The following is a 13,722-nucleotide window of genomic DNA, read 5'->3' as shown; positions in this document are numbered from 1 at the left end:
ATCATACTGAATGGGCAAAAACTGGAAGCATTCCCTTTGAAAACTGGCACAACACAAGGATGCCCTCTCTCATCACTCCTGTTCAACATAGTGTTGGAAGTTCTGGCTAGGGAAATCAGGTAAGAGAAAGAAATAAAGGGTATTCAGTTAGGAAAACAGGAATTGTCTCTGTTTGTGTATGACATGATTGTATATTTAGAAAACCTCATCATCTCTACCCAAAATCTCCTTAAGCTGATAAGCAACTTCAGCAAATCTCAGGATACAAAATCAATGTGCAAAAATCACAAGCATTCCTATACACCAATAATAGACAAACAGAGAGCCAAATCATGAGTGAACTCCCATTCACAATTACTATAAAGAGAACAAAATACCTGGGAATTCAACTTACAAGGGATGTGAAGGACCTCTTCAAGGAGAACTACAAACCACTGCTCAACGAAATAAAAGAGGATACAAACAAATGGAAGAATATTCCATGCTCATGGATAGGAAGAATCAATGTCATGAAAATGGCCATTCTGCGCAAGGTAATTTATAGATTCAATGCCATCCCCATCAAGCTACCACTGACTTTCTTCACAGAATTGGAAACAACTACTTTAAATTTCATATAGTATCAAAAAAGAGCCCGCAGTGCCAAGACAATCCTAAGCAAAAAGAACAAAGCTGGAGGCATGATGCTACCTGACTTCAAACTATACTATAAGGCTATAGTAACCAAAGCAGCATGGTACTGGTACCAAAACAGATATTTAAACCAGTGGAACAGAACAGAGGCCTCAGAAATAACAACATACATCTACAACCATCTGATCTTTGACAAACCTGACAAAAACAAGCAATATGGAAAGGATTCCCTATTTAATGAATTGTGCTGGGAAAACTGGCTAGTTGTATGTAGAAAGCAGAAAGCTGAAACTGGATCCCTTCCTTACACCATATACAAAAATTAACTCAGGATGGATTAAAGACTTAAACACCATAAAAACTCTAGAAGAAAACCTAGGCAATACCATTCAGAACATAGACGTGGGCAAAGACCACGACTGAAACACCAAAAGCAATGGGAACAAAAGCCAAAACAGTCAAATGGGATCTAATTAAACTAAAGAGCTTCTGCACAGCAAAAGAAACTATCATCAGAGTGAACAGGCAACCTACAGAATGGGAGAAAATCTTTGCAGTCTACCCATCTGACAAAGGGCTAATATCCAGAATCTACAAATAACTTAAACAAATTTAGAGGAAATAAACAACCTCATCAAAAAGTGGGCAAAGGATATGAACAGACACTTCTCAAAAGAAGACATTTACGCAGCCAACAGACATGAAAAAATGCTCATCATCACTGGTCATCAGAGAAATGCAAATCAAAATGACAATGAGATACCTTTCATACCAGTTAGAATGGCGATCCTTAAAAAGTCAGGAAACAACAGATGCTGGAGAGGATGTGGAGAAATGGGAATGCTTTTGCACTGTTGTTGGAAGTGTAAATTAGTTCAACCATTGTGGAAGACAGTGTGGCAATTCCTCAAGGATCTAGAACTAGAAATACCCAGTGATCCCATTACTGGGCATATACCCAAAGGATTATAAATCATGCTACTATAAAGACACATGCACACATATGTTTATTGCAGCACTCTTCACAATAGCAAAGACTTGGAGCCACCCCAAATGTCCATCAATGATAGTCTGGATTAAGAAAATGTGGCACATATACACCATGGAATACTATACAGCCATAAAATTGGATGAGTTAATGTCCTTTGCAGGGACATGGATGAAGCTGGAAACCATCATTCTAAGCAAACTATCACAAGGACAGAAAACCAAACACCACATGTTCTCACTCATAGGTGGGAGTTGAACAACGAGAACACATGGACACAGGGCGGTCAATATCACACACCGGGGTCTGCTGGGGGGTGGGGACCTGGGGAAGGGATAGCATTAGGAGAAATACCTAATGTAAATGACAAGTTGTTGGGTGCAGCAAATCAACATGGTACATGTATAATTATGTAACCAATCTGCACGTTGTGCACATGTACCCTAGAACTTAAAGTATAATTTTAAAAAATCACTGTGATATGACAATCAAACTTGTATTTAATGCCTTCCAGGGAAATCTTTTTGTTGCTTATCAAATTATTTAAAGAAAACATTTCTCGTTATATTTAACTTGGAACCTTTCCCCAGAAAGGAGATGGGGCTGTCCTTGGCTTGATGTGGTGCCCAGAGCTTTTTCATTTGTGTGCAGTTGATGACTGATTCTCTGAGATACAGAAAACAGTTGATCAATCTCAACAGATAAGGGAATTCACCTTTTTTTTTTTTTTTTGAAGCACAAATTACTCTATGTGCATTTTCTCATTTCATCCTCTGAACAATCTTCCTGTCACCATTTTATAAACGCAGAAACAGAGATTCAAAAGGGTCAGGTCACTGGCTTAAGGTCAACTCTACTACTAAACAGAAAAGCAAGGACCAAAACTCAGATCTTTGTGACCCTCATTGCCACTATGCCATGCGACTATGCCTACCTCCTTTAGAGGCCAACTAATAGGTAAAATTACACATCATTTCTTCTATGAATTTTCATAAAACCTTTAGGAAGCCTTGGTTAGATAGAAAAATTGATTATTTTAATCGTACACTGTACCCCAGGCCAAGCTGATTTTCTTGAGGAATGGCCGAATGGAAGTTGAATGGTTTAAAGGTGACTGGCAAACAGAGAAACAAGGCACCGAAGAACTGGCTATTTCCAAACCTGGGCGATCAGCTTCTGAATGAGTAGTTCAGTGGGTATAACTTCCAGGCTTGCTCAGGCACCATTATGCTAATTGGAATAATCAATCTGCATCCCAGAAGACTGCTTCCCCAGAGATTTCAGGATGGAAGAGGATGCCCTGTGGGCATCAGTGTATCCATGTAAAAAATTCACCTAACAGAGCAAAATCTGGCAGTCTAAACAGTATTTTCCCCAAATGTTAGTTGCAGGTATGTATGACCAAAACAAAAACAAAAACAAAAACAAACCAAAAAAAAAAAAAAAAACCAGCAAAAAACTCCCCACTATTTGTATTATTATTGCAGGGGCTGAGCAAACTGGAAAAAGGGGAATCACAAATTGTCTGTTTTTTTCTCTCAGTACTCACCCTTGTCCACATTTTCCCCCAAGGAATGTTGCGGCTCTGGATCTTGGAAAGGACAATTCCGACGTTTTACTCTGCCGACCAGTTTCTTCGTTTTCATAACTCTACTTGAAGAACACGTGATGTTTGCCAGTGTCTGACATTACGGACCTCACAGCTTACTGAATCTGAAAACAGGAGATAGAGATGGAAAGGTTGGTAAACTCTGAAAAAAATTGAGATGCTTTTCATCATTTAGGGATTGCATCAGAGCAGTTGGAAAAGCCAAATCCATAGTCTCGTGAATGGAATCCATCATCCATTCATTCATGCAATCAAAGAAAGCATTTATGGGGTTCTTACTATGCTTTAGTTGGAACTTCAAAGACGCATAAACTATAGTAATGTCCTCAAGGATCCCACAGTCTCACTGAACAAACAAAAATACCGCACAATAAAATGTTACATCATTTCGGGTCAAATGTGCAGTGGATCCGGTGAGGGCACAAAGGAAGAAGGTCAATCTTGAATGAAGTCTTGAGAGATGGGTAGATGTTTGCCAGGTGTTTTGTATGGATAGTAGAGGTGAGAGTGAAATTTCCTTGCCTGTAACCTACAGTTTTAGTATTGTCATCGATTTCACTGATTGTTTTCTACTCTCCCATCCCTATGGCCTCACCATCCCCCTTTAAACCAACTTAATATGTTACTGCTTTTATCATTTTGAAGCCACGAGATGTGCCTGACTCTACCTCTTAGCAGCAGCTTGCGAAGGTCACTGGAGCCATACGCTTTTCTTGTTTCCAGAAAAGGAGAAAAACTAGTGTTTTGGAAATGTGGCTTTTAAATAGCTTAGATGCAAAGCCCAGAATTTGATTTTTTTGGGAAAAACATGGACTGGGCTTTCGGTGAGTTAGTACTGGCCAATTTTTCACTTCTCTTTCAACATCTTGCAGCTGGAAGCCTGTTTTGAGGTGGTATGTGTGTGTGTATGTGTATGTATTTGTAGGTTATAGTTGGGATGTATATTCTTAGAAAAACCCTCATATTTAAACCACATAGGGCACATGAATATCTTTTTGAGAATTGGTAATGTGAATCTTTGTAAAAGGACGGTGTTTTCCTATCAAGAATAATGTAAGAAGTTGCTTTAAAAGGGGAAGCAGAAAAATAAGAATTGTGCCTGGCACATAATAGAAGCTCAGCAAACAATTTAATGAACCTATGCAGCTGCCCTTAGGAGGAAGTCTTCCTAGAACTCTTTTCCAAACAGGATAATTGGGAGTTGGTCTCCTTTCGCTTCTACCAGGATGGGAACAGCCTCCTGTAATTTCAGTTTGATAAACACAGTGTTTATAGTCTTGGCTAGGAGGGGCAAAAAGGAATTTTCCTCTGAGGCGCTTGCAGTGGCTAGGCAAGAGGACACGGGCCCATGACTCATTTGCTCTGCCTGAACCCATGTGTGGTTTCCCCAGTATCTTGGCCCCACACGGGGTGGAGAACCAGAAGGGAGAGTTACTGCGTTTCCAGCGTCCTGTCTATTGCTTCTTTAGGTACTCGCACCTTGAGGCATTTTAACTGCCCAAGGTGTCTGCGCTTGTAAGGCAACCTCTCAGAGCTGATTTGTCTATGGGGATACCATAAACTACAGTACCAGAAATTTTATATATATATATATACACACACACACACACACTCACACACACATCATTAATTCTTTACTGGGAAATATAACACACATATAGAAAACTGTATAAAATGAATGTATAGCTTAATAAATTGTCATAAATTTAACAGCCACGCAGGTCAAGACATAGAGTACTGCCAGGACTCCAGAAGCTTTCCAAGTGCCCTTTCCAATGTGACCTCTTTCTTTCCCATAAAGGAGGTACTACCCTTATCCGCATGCACCGGGTACTCTGTTGGGCCTTGTGCTTTTGGGCTTCCATCTTTCCTCCAGCCATGCACTTTCTGAAGGGGAAAGAGGTCTGTGGGACCAAGAGACCACGCCCACCTGAGACCCATGTCTCCCTTTCGAGACCCCGTGCCAAGGACCAGGACATTGGGACTTCCTGTTCAAATGATTCCAAACCTACTTCCTGGTCTTTGTGGGCTCGTCTTTACGTCCTTCTTCCTGAGGGGAACCTGGAAGCAGATATTTGTAAAAGGCCACGGGTGAAGTTTAGACTTGAGGGCTCAAGAGTGATATATATGAGCACCAAGGCCCTTGGGTTATGGGATGGAACAGGGCTGGGGCATGAGGGTGGATGGCTGGATCTAGGGGAAGCTTCTTCCTGTGGCACATGTTCTAGCAGGAAGATCCAAGCAGTCCAAGAATTCTAAGATCCAACGTGGTTTCTCAGGTCACTATGAAGAGATATTTGTCCAAGTAGGAGGATGGGACATCTTTTATTTAACAGCTTGTCAGTTTAATTTATAATTTTACAATTTACAATTTTATAATACAATACAATATTAGGCCCATAACATGCAGTTCTCCATCTGTACTTTTACCTTAAGCCCCACAAAAAAACTTCTTTGTAATGCTCCAAGGAATCCTGTCAATTTATTATTTGGAAGAATGTCAGACATTGATCCTTTGTTTTAAACTCATGATAAGAATCAGATAATATGTACTTTGAAGTCATGTCAAAGGAAAAGAATAATTCCATATGACATATATTGCAGATTTTTATTTGTATATAAGCAAAGCAGTGTCTAAAGTATATTTATATGTCCTCAATTACTGAATGTGCCAGTTTTCTGTTGAGGGTGGGCCTGCCCACAGGTGACTATCTGGACTCTTCTGGTCATTCCCTCCTTAGTTTTCTCTGTGCTTTACTATGTCACTTGGCACTCCTATACAATAAAGTGACTTCCCCTGTTTTTAAACTTTGGATAAATGGATCACAGCATAAGTTCTTTTGTGTGGGCTTCTCCCACTCAGCATTATGTTTGAGCAATACATCTATGTTATTGCCTGTAGCTGTAGTTTGTAATTTGCATTGCTGTATGGTATTCCACTGTATGGATATGCCAGCATTTTTCCATTCTATTAATAATGTTCATGGACAATTGTGTTGTTTCCAGTACTAGCCCATTATGAATAATAATGCTACACAGATCTTTATCTGTTTCTGTTGTGTTTATATGGAATTGCTGGATGATAGGTTTCCATCCATCCCTTCCTGCCTTCCTGCCTTCCTTGTTTCTTTGTGTTGTCCAGGTTGCCTCAAGGGATTCTCTGTCCTCAGCCTCCTGAGTAGCTGGGACTACAGGCTCATAGCACCTTGCCCGCTTTGTTTTCAGCTTTAACAGAAAATACCAAACTGTTTCCAAAGTGGTTGTATCAATTGATATTCTCATCAACAAGGTATAATAGCTCCCATTGCTTCTGACAATATTTAGTATATATTTTTTAAATGTTGACCATTTTGTACTAGGAATAATAGTAGTGTGTCACCACCCCTGTAAAACATTAATGGTTTTTTTCTCTATTATTTGTATATGAAGATACTGAAGTGAATATGGTAACTTAGAGTTTCAAGTTGACTGCTAATAATATTAGTAGATGTATAGAATAGTAATATCAATAATATTTATAATAATATCTATAGCTTTTATTTGAAATATGGCAGCTAAAGGAAGATTGGTAGTCTTACAAGATTACAGTAATAAAATCCAAGATGTAAACAGAGTCAGCCCATACAGCATTTTAAAATAACAGAGAAATGAACAGACTGACCCAGGGATACATCGACACGCCACTAGGAAGGCAGCTGGTACCCACCTCATCCTTTCCCAGGGGTGTGTGTCCCCAGAGCATGCTCTGAGAGTTGTGGCAGCACTGAGCACAGATTGCTGAATTGCCCAGCTGGGACCAGTCAGGACCACTGCAGAAGAGGGAGACCAGCTGGGGAGCCTGTCAGCCTGCAGCTCATTAGTATGCCACATCTGACAGCGTGTCTTCCTCCAGGAAGCAGCAACAGCCATGTGCTCCAAAAGCAAGGGCCATGAGCAGGCCTCTTCAGCAGAAATAGCCACAGCCTCCTCACATGCCCACTTCCCTCTCTGCCCACTGAACCCCTGAGCTTCCCCACTTCACCCTCCTCTTGCCAATATACTCAACCTCCTTGCCGTTTGTCTTTTTCATGCATTGCCCTGGCCAAAGCCCAGCCTTGGATGAGCTCAACTGTTTACTTACTCTGCATCAATCGCCCAGCTATTGAGCATGGCTGGCAAAACCGCACACCCTGCAGACGGTGCCACTGCAAACTCACGGTCACCAATGCCATCTAGATCCTTGTTGCTGTCAGGCAACCCTCTGGAGTTCCCTGGCCATCTCACCTTCCTGTTCTCCTATTTTCCTAATTAAAAGGAGAGTAGATTATCTTCTGCAATGCTACATTGAATGGGGCCTATTCTAGACACAGCAGGCTGCTGCAGTTTATACACAGTGGATGTTTCAAACTTTCGCCACGTTTTCCAACGTCTCTGGTTTTATTGCCTGTCCGTCTTCCGTGCCCCAATCTTAAACCCTGCTGTTAACCTCCGTAGGCAGTCTCCCCACCTGCTCCACAAAGAAAGCAGGAGCCCTCTGAAATGAACTTCCTCAACTTCCCTCCTCCACATCTGCAGATTCACTTCACATTTCAACTCATCCCTTTTTCCTTCCCGCATCCTTGTGACAATAAGGAAAATGTCTCCTCTCATGCCCAAGTGAATCCCTCCACCTGTCACTCAATGCCATCCTGTCTTGCCTTCTACGGGACTTTTCTCCGTATATGACCTCTCTCCTGACTTGCTCCCAGCAGTCATGCCTTTCCTTTAACACCCTGAAGTCAGGTTTTCCCCTAGCTGACTGAGTCCTTCAGCTCGCATGGCCTTCATCCAAGCAGGGCAGGAGGGTTGAATTGTGTCCCCCCAAATTAATATGTTAAATTCCTCATCCCCAGCATCTCAGAATGGGACCTTATTTGGAAATAAAGTCATTGCAGATGTAATTAGTTCAGATGAGGTCCTACCAGAGCAGGGTGGGCCCCTCATCCAACTGGACTGATGTCCTTGTAAAGAGGAGTAATATGCAGAGGAAAGTTGATATGAAGAAACACGGGCAGATTCTTTCCTCACAGCCCTCTCGAGTCACCAACCCTACCGACCCCTTGGTCTCTTCCAGCCTCCCGAGCTGTGAAACAATCAATTTCTGTTTAAGCCCCGCAGTCTGTGGTGCTTAGTGACAGCATCCCTGGGAAACTGCATTAGAATTCTGCTTATTAACTTTCCCACCTTATGCAAGTTAGCGTGTTTCCCTCTGTAAGCTTCAATCTCTTCATCTAGAAAAGGAGATGCAGGAGCACTTACCGCATGAGATTGTTGTGAACGTTAAATAAGAAGAAGGAAGTACCACGTTAATCACAGTGCCCAGCTGTATTAGTTTGTTAGAGCTGCCATAATAAAGTATCACAGACTGGGTCGGGCGCGGTGGCTTACGCCTGTAATGCTAGCACTTTGGGTTGGGTGCGGAGGAACTTCCAGTTCTTCTGTTTTCACTGGTGACCGTCTGGTGTTTGTTTTCTCTACCTCACCAAAGGGGCTCTTCCCAACACCCTTTGTTCTAAATCCTTTTTCCTAAACCCAGTGGACCACTTTGAGTCTGACTTTACTTGACATCTCTGCAAAATTTGACATCATTGACCATGTTTCCCCTTTTAAATGATGCTCTTTCCTTGGTGCTAGTCTGTCTGGGTGTTTCTCTTCATCTCCCATCATGGCACTGAGCCTCCAGTTCTGTCCTCAGCCTCCTCTGCTTTCACCACCTGCAACCACAACTTCAGTTTCCACCTACAGCTTCAGGACTCCCAAACCTGTCTCTCCAGCCCGGGTCTTCTCTCCAACTGGCCCTGGACAGCTTCCCTTGATGTCCCTCTCCCACCTTGTGCTCCACCTCTCCAAAAGACACACCCCATCTGCTAATCCAAATGGATATTTTCAGCTTTGGTCTCCTCTCAGTGAATGGCACCACCACCCACACTAGATGCTAGGCCTCATCCTAATGGTCTCCATTGTCCATCTTCCCCATGGCTTTCAAGATGTCCTTTCAATGATGCCTCCTGCAGTGCTATTGTACCTCTCCATTCCTCTCTGTCCCTACTGCTGTCATGTTCAGGCCACTTCCATTCTCATCTGGATTACTGCATTGGCCTTTGAGACTTGGCTCATCTCTCTACAATCCTTTCTTCATGCTGCAGCCAGAGCTAATGTCTCTAAAATGTCAACTGTGTCACGTGAGTTACCAATCCCTGAAGTTTTTTAGTCAACTGATGGAATTTTTAATATTATGGAATTACTATGGAAATGTTTTAAGTTTGATAATGGTATTATGATTTTATATTATATATGTGTGTGTGTGTGTGTGTGTGTATATCTATATATATATAAAAGAGTCCTTATCGTTTGAAGATTCACACTGAGTATTTGCAGACCAATAATCCAGTGGGGTGGGGAGAGTGGGGAGACAGTAAAACAAGGTTTTCCATGTGCTGAGAATTATTGAATCTAGGTAATTGATACTACTCTTTCTAATTTTGAAACATTCTACAATAAAATATTTTTGAAACAAAATCCCTAAACTCAAGCAAAACAAAAAGTACTGCAATGTTTTTCTTATTGTTCTTAAGACAGTGTCCAAAATTCTTAAGATGACTCATAAGGCCATACATGGTCTGGCCTCTGTCTACCTTTCTTTCAAGTGCAGGACCCCCAGGGCTTATTGAAGATTTGTGAAGTGGATGGATGGATAGATGGATTAGTGGGTAGACAGAGGGATGGGTAGATGAATGGATGGATGAATAGATGGATGGGGGGTGGATGGGTAGATAGATGAATATCTAGATAGATGGGTAGATCAGTGGGTGGATATATGATGGATGGATGGATAAATGAATAGATAGATGGTGGGTGGATAGATGGACGTATGAATAGATGAATGGGTGGATGGTTGAATGGATGGGTGGATTAATGAATAGATGGATGGGTGGATAGATGGTGGATGGATGGTTGAATAGATGGATGGTGGGTGGATGGATGGGTGGGTGGATGGATGGGTAGGTGAATGGATGGATGAGTGGGTAGATGGATGGATGGATGGCAAATGAATGAATAGATGGATGGGTGGATGGATAGGTGAATGGCTGGATGGATGGATAGATGGGTGGATAGATGAATAGATGGATGGGTGGGTGGGTAAGTGAATGGAAGGATGGATGGATGGATGGATGAATGGGTGGAAAGAGAGTAGGAAAGGATCCTATGTTCCTACCCTCACTCTGCAAATAACTTTCTTTGAGACCTTTGAATTCTCACTCTTTTTGGATCTCAGTTTCCTCATTTGCAACAGGAAGAGTAAGCAAGCTCATCATTTTTTAGGAGAGAGGTGCCAGTTTTAACTATTTTACTATTTTGGAAGTCACAGTAAAATTTGTTTTAAAAAATTGTTTCATTGTTAAAAAATAAAAAATTTACATTTTCTGGATTAGGTGACATTTCAGATCCTTCCCAACTGCAATAGACTGTGATTACAGGGAGGTTTTACAAGTTAAAGCATATGGATTTGGTGAACACAGAGTACAGACTTTTCTCAAAAATCCTGATTTAATAAAAGTTATTTTTTTCTAGTAAAGGAACTTGTTATAGGACTTACTAACACAATTCAATTTGTAAGCCTTTTAAAGAAACTCACATAAAACATTTGCAAATTAGAAAAGCAGTCTTTTCTTGGACCATATGTTGAGATTTGGGGTTTAGAAGTATGCTCACTGTCCACATGGTGCAAGCAAGCACTCTACATAAACAGGACCTTTAGATGAGGAGATCCTTGTGGATTCTAACTGTGACTGCTCCATCTTTGTTACCCCAGCTGAGCACCTGGTGCATAGTAAGTGCTCAGTAAAATTTTGCTTTAAATGAGGACCTAGGATGAAGAAGACTCTCAGTGGGGCTCTGTTAGAATTTTCAGTGATAGGAAAGGAAAATAACTTCCTTCCAAAGAAAGGAGAGTGTAGGGAGAAAGCTAGAAATATGGATGAAGGAAGACGTACTCTTGGCTCAGGCATGGGTAAAAATGGCAGGGCTTCTGCTCGTAGGGCGGTTCTCTCTATAGATTGAAATAAGCAGGATTGAGCAAGGCAGCTTTTATGCCCCCCTCAAAATAGTCTAGATTCCTGATTTCCTGGCTAATCCACTTCATTTCCTACACTGAGGCTTGTGGACCATCCAGTCTATGTTTTTTCTCATCCCTTCTTGGGTGTTCCTCTAGTCTGATATCTGACCCTTATATTTAAGGTCCTTGATGGAAAGCCACATGGCAGCTGCAGAGATACACCAGGTTTTCCAAACTTCTGTAACTCCCATTCAGCCATGTGCAGCTGGCAGCTTGTGATGGTGTTCACAGTGGGAAGAACTGTAACCTGCAAGTCAGGAGGCCTGGGCTCTACTCTCAGGTGTGTAACTTTGGGCAATTCAGCCATTCCTGAGTCTCAGTTTCCTCGTGTGTAAAATAAAGAAATCACACAAAAATACATCCTCAGTTTTGTATCTTATTTAGGTTATAACCTGGATATATAATTAGTGGGATACCAGAAAAGGCCTTTATCAGTTATGAATGTTATAAATTGAGTGAAGCTCTCTGGTTAGCCTGTCGCCAAATGAGTAGTGTCCTAAGGGAATGGAGACTGATTTAGCTCTGTCTTCCTGATGGTTCTGCCTGAGGGTAATTCTGGGCCCAGGATCAATGCAGCCAGCAGAGCTACTTCCTGGGCTGCTGACAGTATCTGAAGCAGAGGTCCCTTGAAACTACAGAGTCACTGACTTGTCTTCCTTAGCAACTTTATTTCCCCAGGCTGTGGAGCCCTACCAAGATTTTGCTTGGCAGTTGATGAGGGAGTCAGTCCTTCTACTACGATGGGATTCACACAGTTTATTTTGGTAGGTAACTAAGGCAGACAGAGATCATTAAACCCTTCATAAAACAGCTCATCAGCCACCTGCTTGCAGAGCAAAAGGTTGCTCTTTGGCAGCAAAGATCGTGTTCTTCAGCCCGCTCTTGGGTCTCATGCAAGATTCTACCAAGGTTGCCTGGGAAAACTTTTTGGTTATGATATATTTCTTTCCATTTGTATAAAAGCAACCAATAAATACCAGTGACCTTGTCAGGCCATGCCAAAGAAGAATTTGTTGGGATTTAATATCCCAATGCATTGGACGTACTTGAATTTGGCTGAACAGTCAAATTGGGTGGTTTGGCTCCATTTAACCAGTTTACATGTTGTTGGTGTATAGCTTTGCAAATGACTTTGGTTCTTACTGAATGATCACTAGAGGGGATTGGCTTATAAATGAATTCAAAATCCTCAGGTGTGTTTTAAAGATCTACAAAACAAGCCTTTCCTTTGTTGTAAATGGGCAAGACTCAATAAGGAAAGTGAGATGAAAAGAGCTATTAGTTCATCTGTGAGTGCATCCAAATATGCACCCTGAAGGCAAAGCAACACATCATTCATGCTTTAACGTGTTCTACAAACAGCAAGATATTCCAAACTACTGCCAACCACCTGACCAGGAAAAAGGGCATGGTGGTGATCATGAAATAATTGAGGGTAAAAGGCAGGGTTATAAGTCCTTTAAACCCTTTTGAGCTTAGGTAATGTCTTGCTGGGCACATGGCTCTGATTCTTTCTCTGGTCTTTGCCAGCAGATTTTTAGGAATCTCCTGGCAGAAGAGCATTGCTTGTGGCACCTTCCACTCCTCCAGTGCTCTTGGACGCTGACTATTTACAAGGGCTTTCAACTGCCTCCTTCACCCATCTGGTATTAATTTTGATTTCTTCATTATTGGGTTTCTGATTCATCTCTACGCAGACCTTTGAGTTTCCTGAAGGCTTTGCTTCCCCAGACAGGGTGCCCCACCCAAGTAAGTTCACTTGCTGTTTGCTTTGAGGAAAGTCAGGATCTAGAGTTCCCCAGCTCAGAGGACAAGACTATGATTCACTTTATTATCAAAGTCAAGATGGAGAGGATTTCCTTCATCTCCCTTTACTCTCACTCCCACGTCTGATTGTCTCACCAGTAATGGGATCTTGGCATTTCTAGTTTGTAGGATCACCCAGCTCCCTTCATTCTGCCCTGTGTCTCCATCTCAGTTGCCTCTGTCTTAGCTCACAGCCTCTTTCCCGGACTGTTGCAATTGTCTTCACATTGTATCCTAAAGGCAGTGGGGTAGGCTTGGAAACGCTTTCATTGGGAATTAACTTGATTACATTTTCTTGCATAAGAATCACACTGAAAATAGTCGCTAATTCATTAAAGGGGCAGTTGAAATAGAGGTGGAGAGAAATCCATTATAAAGCTGTGCTCCAGATAAGAATTATAAGGAAGGTTCAGATTAAGCCGGAGACAGGTACAGTGAAGAGGAGAGGAAACGGATATTTAGCAAGGAGAACCAAAAGAGCATAGTAACTGATTTGAATTACAAGGGAGCCGTTGGTCATAAATGTCTCCCGAAAAAACCTTTGGAGACTGC

The 13,722-nt window shown here is 41.8% G+C and overlaps 1 protein-coding gene and 1 long non-coding RNA gene across 3 annotated transcripts in view; one reads left to right on the top strand and one right to left on the bottom strand.

Annotated features, from left to right (window-relative positions):
* The window catches only part of LOC105482425 (neural precursor cell expressed, developmentally down-regulated 9), a 124,346-nt gene extending 121,086 nt beyond the window's left edge, over positions 1–3,260 (bottom strand). Inside the window, exon 1 of the mRNA XM_011742518.2 lies at positions 3,171–3,260. Within this exon, the coding sequence (XP_011740820.2) occupies positions 3,171–3,182 (12 nt within the window). The 5' untranslated portion in view covers positions 3,183–3,260. The remainder of the gene's footprint in view (positions 1–3,170) is intronic.
* LOC112426786 (uncharacterized) overlaps positions 1–13,722 on the top strand; it is a 109,786-nt gene that overhangs the window by 76,484 nt on the left and 19,580 nt on the right. For both annotated transcript variants that reach the window (XR_011624033.1, XR_011624034.1), the window contains exon 3: positions 3,194–3,361. This is a non-coding gene — a long non-coding RNA (uncharacterized lncRNA). The remainder of the gene's footprint in view (positions 1–3,193; positions 3,362–13,722) is intronic.

This window comes from Macaca nemestrina, chromosome 5, assembly GCF_043159975.1.
Source record: "Macaca nemestrina isolate mMacNem1 chromosome 5, mMacNem.hap1, whole genome shotgun sequence".
NCBI classification, from domain to species: Eukaryota; Metazoa; Chordata; class Mammalia; order Primates; family Cercopithecidae; genus Macaca; species Macaca nemestrina.
This window is presented reverse-complemented; position numbering and strand designations above follow the sequence as displayed.